Below are 12,932 nucleotides of genomic sequence, written 5' to 3' on the forward strand. Positions count from 1 at the left end.
TAATAATAAACGTAAACGCCATCGCAAGTAAATACAACGGCGAAAAACTCTTATTTACCTAAAAGAGTTTTCGGTTGATAAATTATTCACTAAAAGAAAATATATGCAAATATTTTACAAATTTACATTCTCTAAATAAATATAGATTCAAAAGAATCTAAAACATCYCAATTTTTGAAAATTCCCAAAATGATTTCTGACTATAAGAGTCCATGTACACCAAAAGAGGGGGAAAGACATAACATACTCTAAATTCATTTCTGAGAGTGACTGTTTAGTAAAATACTGCACTCGATTTGCTTCTTCACCGATTCAAGACAATTCTGAATCGGCGCTAGAAATAAAACGTCAAACAATTGAAAATTTTTGGACACGTCTCCAAGCTGCATATGGCGCAATTGTAGATACTGACGATTCAGATCTACCAGAAAACTTTAAATCTTCTGCTTACGCCAAATTTTAAAAGTATGAGGACACAAAAATTATGATCGCAGATCAACTAAAACTCATTAAATCAATCGCACCTATTCCTCATTCAAGAGTAGAGATGCCACAAATACAAGCCCAAGAAGAAAGTTCTGGCCTTCACCTCAARGTGCCAGCATGCGATACAAAAATATTTCACGTTCAACACGACCAAAACAGAAGCTTCAATAGACCCGAAATCAATAACAACAACAATTTAAATAGAAGCTTTTTCAAAGCACAATCGTTCACATCTGAAGAGCACAAATATACTTCATGCCAACTATGTTCAGGAGGGCATAAACCCAAAACTTGCGAGAAGTTTAAGTTTGTTTGTCCTCAACTGCGTTTATTGTCATAAAAGACATCATTCCATGTTACATTAGAAGATGTCTCGCAATACACCTCAAAGTAACGCATTCTCAAGGAAAGCCATGAGTTTAGTTGCAACAGCAACTCCCGAAACACAAAATCTTGAAATTTGGCAAGAGACACCATGTTGCTCAAAGGCAGTAAAAACTCAAACGCTACACAGCGAGAATCAAAGTAAGGTATTACTACCAACAGCGGTTGTCTCCATCGAACACAGAGGAGTACTGTTTAAACTTACGAGTCTTAATAGACCAAGAATCAAAATGATCCTTTATAGAGTCTAAGGCACAAAATAAATTAAAATTGCCAACAAAACATGCCAAATATGAAATGGGCGGAAGAGTTGTACAAAATTCTAACAAAATATGCCCCATTACCCTAATTTCTCCCCGAACGAATAAGCGCATTCTAGCAAATGCTATTGTCTTACCGCAACTAACAAACATGCTTCCAAGCTATCAAATAAATAGCAAGCATTGGGATAAGATTTCGCACCTGACACCAGCAGATCAAAACTGCAACACCCCCGCTCAAATAGACCTTCTATTAGGCAGCGATCTTATATCGCAAATCATACTAGAAGGGGTTGAAAAAATTTCGAAAACACTACTGGCGCAAGATACCATTTTCGGATGGGTCCTAAGTGGACTAGTTGCGGAACMAGTCACAGCAATGACAACTCAAGTTGAGGAAATCTCAAACGAGTACCTCAATTCACAATTGAGATAATTTTGGGAGTTATAAGAACTTCCCCCCATTTCAATTACAACACCAGAAGATCAGTATTGTGAAGACTTTTACGAAGCCACAACTACTCGATCAGATAATTGTCCAGGCGTGGAGACGTTCTCCTTATTAAACACATGGGAAGGAACTAAAATTCTCCATCATGAATTCAGTCGCCGCTGGAAAGAAGATTATTTAAAGGAYCTCCACAGAAGGTACGRGTGGAAACACCAGAAAAAACGCCTCAGCTTGGAGATTGTATCTTGATCAATGACGATTGTCTCCCCTCTACCGAATGTCGGCATGGCCGCATAGAGAAGCTTTACTACATCACCGACGGTCATATTCGCGTAGTCGATCTTCGCAGGCAAACTGGAACACTAACCAGGCCGGGCGTTAGACTATACTTTTGCCAACAACCCGAGCAACTCCGACGACGCCACAGAAAGAGCTACCTCGCATCCGATGTTCGCTGTGTTGTCGTATGTAAGGTATGTCACCTCAGTAACGCCAGCAGGTTGCCTGGGCCCATGGCCATTGCCTGAGTTGCCTGTCGCCTACTCATACAACACAGAAGTGTACGTCCGGCTATGTGTGCCAAGTGTGTATGCTTCCACACCACACTATGCTGCACCGCTTCACCAGCCCCGAGACCGGGCGACACTCTGCCCTAGGCACTCCTGCCCATCTGTACTAGGCCACCAACCCGCCGTCCAACCGGTCTCGGCAACGTGGTAGCCACGCCGCAACAACTCCAGCGGTTACTAGGCTAAATATTTGCCTAGGGGGCCAGGATGGCTAAATGACAACAGCCTTTCCCCTTCTTCCCGCCACCACATCTTATATGCAACATTGGTTACTTGCATTATTCCCCACGGTATAATACAAACACAATGACATCACGTCATAATTACAAACATAATTACAAAATCGCCGAACATAATTACAAAATGACAGACAACATGAAAAAAGTTACTCTGGCAATTCGACATTGGCCCGATCAACACAATTTCTTGGGCAAACGTTTACTATGTTTGCGAACAGCACCGTTAACTTAAAATATTTGTCACCTTTTGTGAAAATTGAAAATTTTACCTTTTTTAMATTTTTCGTGAACATCTTGCTAAAATTAAAACCTTTATATACCTATGTTTATAAATAAATTCTGACGTTTACCTTTCTTGAGAACCTCTTCTTAAATTGAAATACTTATATTTTATACCTTTGTGAAAAAAAAATATAATCTAAAATTTGTAACCACTTCAGTTGAAGTACAAACGAATGTTTTAATAGAAATTTGGGTGAAGTTATATGGTTAGTGCGGAAAAGGTGATACATACAACTTACAATATGTATTTTTAACATTTTACATTTACGGTATTTTACGATAAGTCCGTTTAAATAAAAAAAAACAAACAACAACAGGGAAAGTCTAAGAATTTAACTGAACATTTACATTATACTCTTGTGTTGTGTCGATAAAACTGTATATAAGAAATGTTACAAAAAATTTCAACATTCGTTGATTGACGAAATCGTTAAGGGTTTACAATAAAAATTATAGTATATATCCGTATTATAAACGTATATTATAAATCATAGACTAAAGTAGTTTTATAACTATATTTTACTTATTAAACTTACCGTCAGTGAAGACGCAAAACTTCTTTATTTAATTTCACTAAAATCACACATTTAGACCAACATAAACCGTTCAAAATTGGTGGGAGGTTCGAAATCACTATATAGAATGTTTTTATCTAGTTTTGGAATTACAACATATCAACATGAAACGATACTTTCTTAGTTTCATTAACGTACCATTACCATTAGAATTAGAAAATCATTATAAAAATTTCCCAATAAGCCGATATCCAGAACCTCCACATTCCGTTGGCCACCCAGGTCGCCTGACCTTACTGCACCTGACTTTTTCTTGTGGCGTTATTGCAAACAGGAAGTCTACAAAGTAAAACCAACATGAATGAACTAAGGTAATCCATTCAAGAAACAATTGCGGCTATTCCTGTCTCATCTCTCCAAGCAGTAAATAACAACTTTTTGGTAAGATGAACCACATGCATGATTTTGACAATTTTTGGTCATAAGGTTTTATTCCGATTCAATTATTGGTTATTGATTTGATACTGAATAGTCAAAGAATCATAATTGATTTAAAAGTATTTTTTATGCAAAATAGTCGTGGCTTTTGTCTGATTTTGCAAATTAACATGGATGGTAAAGTAGGTACCGAGTCATGGTCCTATTTTGACTCTGGCTTCTATTTATAGGATTAATGCGCATTTAGCTCCTGAAAAGATATGTATTGAGTAAGTTTCGTTGATTTAGATTAAGTAGTTGGGAGATATACCGGTAAACCTGGTATACATTAAACCTAATGAAGGCCACGCCCACGTTGGCGAAATGTCCAACGGCAGCAGGGAGGATGCTGTCATTTTCCGGAAGGATTTAAAGGTGGTCAGAGGGAASCCTTGACCCTCAAAGTGTGGGAGCGCCAGTTGGCATCATGAGTTTCATAAGCTCATCAGATGGCAGTTTAAGTTTCCTCCGCCACCGAGATTGAGGAGATCTTAAAACATTGTAMCGACGCCGAAGATTGATAATGAAAAGACTCCTATATTTGTGACTGCATGTCCGCAATCGCACCTTTAATGTCAGACTGGAGGATTTTTGATGATCACCCCTTCTTCAACCATATGTACATCGTATTCAATCTAGCCTAGAAGGTCACATAGAAATCTTACAACTACAAACAAGGAACGTGGTGGGTGGATGAGAGTGTGGGGAGCTGCTGCCCACTGGAAACACCGAACAGAACTTCAGAAATACAGGGCATATTAGTGGAAATTATTCTATAATGCCGGATTGAGTGAACTAACGATTTCGCAGTATATAAAACGGAACTTCTAAATACAAGCACGCATCTTACGGTAAAATAATAAAGAATCGTCAGCCACACAGTTGATTGTCTATTCACGTTGTTGCTATTACAGTCAAAGGAAAGTTTTTGAGTACCGTGTACGATCTAAGCAAGGGTATCCTTTTTATTAATGCAAATAAAATTGAGATGTATTTATTATAGAGGAGATACGGTGAAGTATTAAGACCTCGTCCTACATGGACAGCTTCCAAGAAAGCCTGATATTGAAGAGAGAAATCATTGGTAAAAGGTGAATTATCTCGTTGTCCTCTGGCACAACGACACTTTAGTCAATTCCATTCCATGGGGCTTTTGCGTGGTGGTGGGCTCTAGAAAACACACACTTGCAAGGAACCTTGCGACCGTTCAACGAACGGCGCTCATAGGGATGTGGGTGGGATTTGGTTCACTCCAAACATACCACTGAATGCCATTTTGGTTAAATAATTCCCGTTTGGGAAGTCAAGGCTTAATCACTTGGATGCGCATAACTTGAGACATCTAGCTGTGTAGTTTTGAGTGAAATAGAAGTGTTTTTTGCGCTCTTGGATTATTCGCGGAGTAATCTGAGTTTTCGCAGTGACAGCACACTAGATTTTGTCTTGCGGCTTACCGGGAATCCGGACCATTCAAGTGGATAATAAGCCTAGAATAATAGCTAAGTACAATTTATTCAAAACAAAAATTCGTTTGTTCATACCGTTCCTTTTTGTGGCAAACTTGGCAAAATGTTTAGTTTTAATTTTTACCATTTCCCTACTAACCACAAATCACATCAAAACTTGAAAAAAATTTTAAGCTGCCGTTATGTTTCGATTAATCAGCTGCTCTTCATTTTCGTTTCTCCTTTTTCGTTCTGCTTTTGCTTTTTTGCCAACCATTGAAAATATAAGTAGGGTTTTAGCGGGAGGTATTGAACATACCCATTGACAGGTGTACCTAAACTATTTTCTCACTGAATTATGATCTCTGAAAATAGAATGGAGCTATCAAGCTATATTTACTTAGGAGCATAATGAGCCTATATAACCAAGCCGAGAAACCGGAGAAAAAAATTTTGGTTGAGGGAGCAACACAGTTAAGTCATATGTATTTTTAAAGACGTGAATACCCCAAAGCGGCTGCGAAAGGCATCCATATACTCCGCACGGAAAACCGGAAAAAGCTACTGAAAAGGTGCAACAAATGACATGATTATTATTTAAATATTACAGGTCAACATAGAGTGAAAAATTGGTGGATGTTGTGAAAAAAAAAAAGAAACCGGTTCATTACATGGGCGAAGATACAAGGAATATGTTTTGTAAGCTGCTATGCTCGTCCAAGCGCAACAATTAGCGAACTTGAAGATTTTTCTAATAAACAATGCCACAAAAAATACGTTTCAAAAGGGTTCTACTACTCTAGAACTGTTTGCTAACGGCAGGCTTAGCGGACATACCAAGTGGAAGGTGTCAGATATCACTGGATCACAAATTTGAATTTGTTTTTGTTCCACGGATGTAACTATCCAATTTGTATGTGAAATGGCTCGGCGATTTCGAAAATCGAGTAAATTTTTTTTTATGGATACGTTTTTGAGATATTTGCAATTTACAGTTATTCGACCAAAAAAAAAAGGTGTCTTCATTTAATCATGTATATCTCACTGACCAGTTGAGCAATCTTACTGMAAATTATARAAAATAAAAGTGAATGAAATTTCCTAAAAATATTGTTTACTCCATTTTTCCATAGGCCTCATAATTTCTGAGAAATTTATCAACCATTTCGTGTTTTTAAATTTATGAAAAAATTAAAAAAAAATTAACTTTGGCAAGGAACAAATTTTAAAACGAAAGATATTTAAAAAATTTTTTTTATTTTATATGAAGTCCTGTTTCTTTGTAAAAAACTAAGCTACCAAGGAACAAATTCCATGGATAAATAGAAAAGTTGTACATGATCAAATAAATATATCCCAGTCGCGCAAAGTCAATGTATACGTATATGCGTATGTAGTGTGCAAAGTAGGGGTGGGATTGTTTTTGAATATCATTAGAATAAACTAGTAACGCTATTCGTTTAAAAACATCAAACAATACTTTTAAAACAGTAATACTCAAATACTGTTTTAGTAGGTAGTTTGCATCGAAAGCAAGAGGTGTCAGGTTCGAAACCCCTGTAGTCATGTTAATTTGCTTAACATGTATGTAGGTGTACAGGCAGATTTTCGAAGGGTAATTAGTTGCGGAAAATTCCTAATGCAAATAAATATAATTCAAAGATGCATACCTACCTGCACACACACATATCTTGGTACATTCATTAATTTTTTAAAGCCAACATCAAGAGCAGGTAGTATTTTCTTTTCCCGGCTCGTTAATATGAAGGAACTTTTTTGTTTAGGTAGGTTTTGCCTTTTTTTATTTTTTCGCGATGAAGCTATATATAAGGATAAATGTCCCTTGAAAGTTCATAATATCTGTAAGGCTCTCCGGTTCCAGTTTATAATTACAATATAGGAAACCGTGAGCTATTTTTAAAAATAAAATGAATAAACGTACGCGAGAATTTGAGTGTACCAACGATCTGGATATGTTCTGTTACATATGCGGTGAATATACTCTTGCACGGCATTGGAGGCAGTTTAGAGATTTCATCCAATCTATATATTCAAAATATTTTGGTATTGAGCCTAAAAATATTGATAAACCATGGACTCCGAATATATTGTGTTCCTTATGTCGAATAATATTGGTTCAATGGGAATCAGGATCAAAGTACGTATTAAAATTATAAAACTATGCTTATTTTTATTTAATAGTAATTTTCAACTTTGTTCTTTTTCAGGCGATACATGAAATTTAATGTACCAATGATATGGCGAGAACCTAGATGCCAGTCAGAAGATGGTTATATTTGTATGACAAAAGTTCTGGGCTTTGGAAAATCAAGAAAAGTGATTTATGCTAACGTACCTACCGTTTCATTGCCAGTTCCACATTCAGCTGAAGTTGCGTATCCAGTTTCGTTGTCGACAGCAGTATCTGAAAGATCATCTGAATATGGGAAATCAAGTTGTAATGAATTTTTAATGAAAAACGAGAGAAACTGTTGCTTTCTCTGCAAATGGGATAGCCGAGCTCGTAAAGACCACTATTGCATTAAGGATTGGCCGGAAAGAGTTGAATTTACAATTGGTGTGGATAATATCAAATACGTCCCACTTATAGAGAAGGAAAAAATCATTCTTACGCCATTGTCAAGCTCGGCCTCATTAAAAATTTTGTTAAGGCGTTGGACAAAGAAGGTAAAGCATTCAATTATTTGCAAAATTTTTCCACAAATATTTCCCAGGCCAAGATAAAACAAGGTATATTTGATGGACCCCAAATAAAAAAGTTGATAAATAATGACCAATTGAAAGGACTATTGTCACCAGTTGAGGGAGCAGCGTGGGATTCCTTCGAAATGGTCATTTCTTCTTTTTTCGGTAAACACAAAAGTCCAAACTACGAGAAGATAGTGAGCGACTTATTCAAAAATTATGCAGAAATGGGTGATTATTCAAAACTTATTTAATTGAATTATATAAAATTTTATAATTTACTTATTTACATTTTCTTTTTCTCCAGGCGTAAATATGTCTTTAAAAATTCATTTCTGCATCTGCATTCCCATTTAAGTTGTTTTCCGGCAAATCTCGGAGACGAAAGTGACGAGCATGGCGAAAAGTTTCACCAGAAAATTAAATTAATTGAGAATCGATGCCAAGGTTTCTGGGACGTCGGTACGATGGGTGACTAATGTTGGTTTCTCATAACAGAAACCGATCCTAAGCTAAATAAACGACAAAACAAAACACATAATCAGTTCGACTATAATGTACGAACATCAACTTAAGACAAAAATAACACAATGTTTTAATATATATCATTAATATATAAATAAATGAGTTTATAAAAACTAAAAACGACATGAAAATTGACTTTTTACTTAACAGAAACAGCGCATAGCTAGATATCCCATCCCTACTATACACACTACATACGCATATACGACGCGACTTGGATATATTTATTTGATCATGTACAACTTTCCTATTTATCCATGGATTTTGTTCGTTGGTAGCTTAGTTTTTTATAAAGGAACAGGACTTCATATAAAGTAAAAAAAAAAATTTAAAAAATATTTTTTGTTTTAAAATTTTTTCCTTGCCAAAGTTAATTTTTTTTTTTAATTTTTTCACTTTTATTTTTTATAATTTGCAGTAAGATTGCTCAACTGGTCAGTGAGATATACATGATTAAATGAAGACACCTTTTGTTTTTGGTCGAATAATGGTAAATTGCAAATACCTCAGAAACGCATCCATAAAAAAAAAATTATTCGATTTTCGAAATCAGCGAGCGATTCCACATACAAATTGGATAGTGGCGTTCAAGGAACATTTTTGCTGTAAACTAGTGTATTTAAACAAATAGTGACTATATTACTGTAATTACTGAAGTTTCGTTCTCCCAAGAATGGAAACTGTGTCGGAGAAATTCCCCTCCAGCAGCATGCGCCGCAACTATGCGCAGGACGAGATACAATAACAATCGAAGCTGGTATATTGCTGGAGTGACGAAATTGCCAATCTCAGCGTAACGGAAAACGAGATCTGCCTCAGAGAAGCATTTAGCTTCCAAAAAAGGGTCCTGAAGTCAGCTATTATCCATATCAGCGCTATCATGGTTCGAAAAGCTCTGTGAAGAAGGGAACATAGACCCCTGGGGAACGGCATACAAAATTTTTATGTCGCAGTTCAAAAATAAGCCGCAGCAACCTAAGAATGCATCTGAAAAATGTTGTCGAAGCGTTATTCCCGACACATGCCTAAATTTCCTATATTAAACGAAACGAAGCACCGGAGCCACCCGTGTTTGTCACAGAAGGCGAACTATTGGCTATTACGAAAAAAACAAAAACTCCAAAGCGCCTGGAATAAATGGTATACCAAATAGAACCCTTAAAGAAGCCATAACTCTTAGAACCAGTTTACTTGCTAACATGTACAATACGTGTACTTTAGAAGATGTGTTCCCAGATCCGTGAAAGATACGGCATCTAGTTCTAATCCCAAGCCAAAAAAAAGCAGCCAGAAGAACATAGTGGTTTTTGCATGCTTGACACGATTGGGAAAGTGTACGAAAGCATTATAAGAAACAGCTTGGAGTTAGCATTTCAAAAAGTCGGCGGATTATCAAAGAGACAATACGGCCTTATAAAAAAGAGGTCCACTATTGACGCGCTAAGAGAAGTAGTTGATACTGCGAAATGTGCAATTAGTGGRAAAAGATGGAAAGATGGTACAAACAAATTATGCACGCTAATAACCCTTAATGTGAAGAATGCTAAATGCTCTGCACGATAAACACGCTGATCATCACCTGATAAACATTATAGTGAGTTACTTTTCAAATAGGAGATTGCTTTTCTATATGGACGAGAGCACTCAGAGCAAACSTACATCCAATGGAGCACCGAAAAGCTCGATTTTAGGTTTGCTGCTGTGGAACCTGATGTACAACGGGGTGTTAAGAACACAGGAACCAAAAAATATAAAAAACATCGCATATGCGGATAACCTCATAGTGGTAGCAGTAGCTAAACATCTGGATGACCTCCAGACGAAATGCAATGACAGCATAAATGGTTTACGTTGATGGTTTGCTATCAAGAGTCTAGATCTTACTGAGCAGAAAACAGAAGTCTTGCCCATAAGCTCTAGGAAAATTGAAGAAAAGATATTGCTCACCACAGGAGAATGTCAGATTACGTCACAGCCACAGTTGAAGTACCTTGGTGTGATAGTAGACTAGAAGCTCAAATTCAAGGAACATTAAAAAATACGGCATTTAAAGCAAATAAAATCTATGTATAATGCTTTATCTATAATAATGGCGAAAGGATGTGCATGTTAAAAAAAAAAAAMCCTTCAGACATCTCACTGAACTGTAATAAAAATTAAACGCCTGTGCAAATTTTTTATTGGCCACAAGGGGTTTAGCCCACTTATAATATCGAACACAGTTCTATTTTTCTGTAGTTTCAAAAAGAAGTGCGTATAGCAGTCCAAGTCCGATCTCTGTATCAGCCATCTAACTTAAGTAAACCTAACTTGAATACAACTTAGAATGCCAGTTACAAGGCATTAATGAATTCTTATGTACATACGTTATGACGCCAATCAACTCTGTAAACGAATGGGTGTGCATTTATTACACAATCAAAATAGACATCTGCCCCTTCTCTTATTGTATTTTGCTTTAAAGATGTTCCAAGTCGTATTTGAACTTCCGGAATATCTGTAATGAAATAAAAAAAAAATTATTTATTAAAGTTGAATATTGTAATAGGATATACTAATGCACGGATGTAACGTTGAAAATAAACCAAACAAGTAAAAAAGGCTAAGTTCGGTTGCAACCGAGCATTTTATACTCTTGCAACTTGCAAGAATCAAGGCAAGGGAAATACCTTAAGATGTAAACCGTTAACATGACGACCTGAACCTCAGCAATTTTATGTATATGTGGTGGCACCCACATTACCAAAATGCAGCCCTGACGAATTTCCTTCATTACTGACGTTTCCACTGTCCTTCGCGTCAGCGCCCGCTTTGTCTGTAATGCATACAGAAGATATCCTTCTTCTATCTTTTGCGCTTGCTAAGCACACACGTGTTTCAACGACTCGTGCAATTTAACCAATTCCTATACAACAAAGTTGAGAGACGAATTAAATAAAAGTTTTAAATTAACCACTCGAAACAAGAAGATTTATTTAAGTTTCGCAATTAAGTAATCGCTTCAATTGGTGACCCCGCACGTTAGGAACATTTCAAGCAGCCATAACCTAAATTAACGCTGTAATCGCACTTTCAACACCACATTTCAACGCAAAATGTCTCTGGACGACTCAATCAGCGCTCCGTCGCAATCAAACATTCATATTTCTAGGGAAATCTCCATCAAAGCTCCACCATTTTACAGCGAAAAACCTGCGTTGTGGTTTGCGCAACTGGAGTCGCAAKTCAGAATGCGGAGCATTCTAACAGAAGTCGACAAATTCCACGTGGCCGTGCCTTTAATTGACMCTAGATCAGCCTCCACAGTCGAAGATATAATTTTGGCACCACCTATTACCAATCCATAYAGAAAACTTAAAGAGGCACTTATTGCACGCTTCTCAAAATCTAAAGAAGCTAATCTTATACGATTATTGGACGGAGAGACCCTAGGTGACAAAACTCCATCTCAACACCTGCGTCATCTCCGTAGTCTCGTCCCGGACATTGATGAGGAAGTTCTCAAGGCGCGATGGCTACCACACCTTCCCCCCCAAATGCGCGCATGCCTCGTCATACAGGAACAGGCTGATCTCAATAAACTCGGGRCTGCAGCCGACAAGCTTCACGAGGTGATTAAACCGGCCGGCATAGCAGCTGTTTCAGACCTGGAGACGCAAGCAGCAGCCTTAGCAGAACACCTAGCAGAACTGTCAGCCATCGTAGCACGCTCACGTGAACGGACCGTTCAGCAACGGCCTAGATCACGTAGCAGATCTCGCGTGCTACCAGCAACTTCATCCGGAGGGCTTTGAGATATGCCACTTGTCTACACCTATATTGACGACATCCTCGTCGCTTCAGACAACGAAAATCAACACATGGAACACTTGCGAACCTTATTTCAACGCCTACAAGACGTTGGGCTTACGATAAACGCCGCAAAGACCAAACTCGCACAAAGAGAGGTCGCATTCTTGGGCCACACAATTTCAGAAACAGGCATCAAACCACTGCCTGAACGAGTATCGGCAATTTTGGACTTCCCCAGACCTTCAACAATTAAGAGCTTACGCTCCTTTTTAGGTACAATCAACTTCTACAGAAAATTTATTAAACATGCTGCACAGTTACTAGCGCCTTTTAACAAACTTTTGGAAGGATCCACCACCAAAAGCTCTCAACCTGTCACTTGGACCCAAGAACTGGAGACCGCCTTCGGATGCTACAAAAACGCTCTGGCCAAGGCCACACAGCCCGCTCACCCTAGCAGCGACGCAGATTGGGCTATTTTCACAGATGCGTCACAATACTCTGTCGGCGCAGTTTTGCAACAGAAAATTGATAACTCATGGCAACCACTGGCGTTTTTTAGCAAGAATCTGGACGAAAAATCGTCCGAGCGGTCGACATACGATCGCGAATTACAAGCCATATACGAGTCTGTAAAACATTTCAGAYACATCTTCGAGGGGCGGCACGTAGCAATTTTTACGGACCATAAACCACTGGTTCACGCTTTTAAACAGCGTTTAGATAAGGCATCCCCTTGGTAGTTCCGCAGACTTGACCTCATCGCGCAATTATCCACTGAAATCAAACACATTGCAGGCA

At 37.8% G+C, this 12,932-nt stretch overlaps 1 protein-coding gene across 1 annotated transcript; it reads left to right on the forward strand.

Annotated features, from left to right (window-relative positions):
• Positions 1-11,434: 11,434 nt before the first annotated feature.
• Positions 11,435-12,133, forward strand: LOC108971704. The gene has a single exon (XM_018937949.1). The coding sequence runs from the start codon at positions 11,435-11,437 to the stop codon at positions 12,131-12,133; it is 699 nt and encodes a 232-aa protein (XP_018793494.1).
• Positions 12,134-12,932: the final 799 nt, after the last annotated feature.

This window comes from Bactrocera latifrons, unplaced genomic scaffold (assembly GCF_001853355.1).
Source record: "Bactrocera latifrons isolate USDA-ARS-PBARC rearing strain unplaced genomic scaffold, ASM185335v1 scaffold_354, whole genome shotgun sequence".
Lineage (NCBI taxonomy): Eukaryota > Metazoa > Arthropoda > Insecta > Diptera > Tephritidae > Bactrocera > Bactrocera latifrons.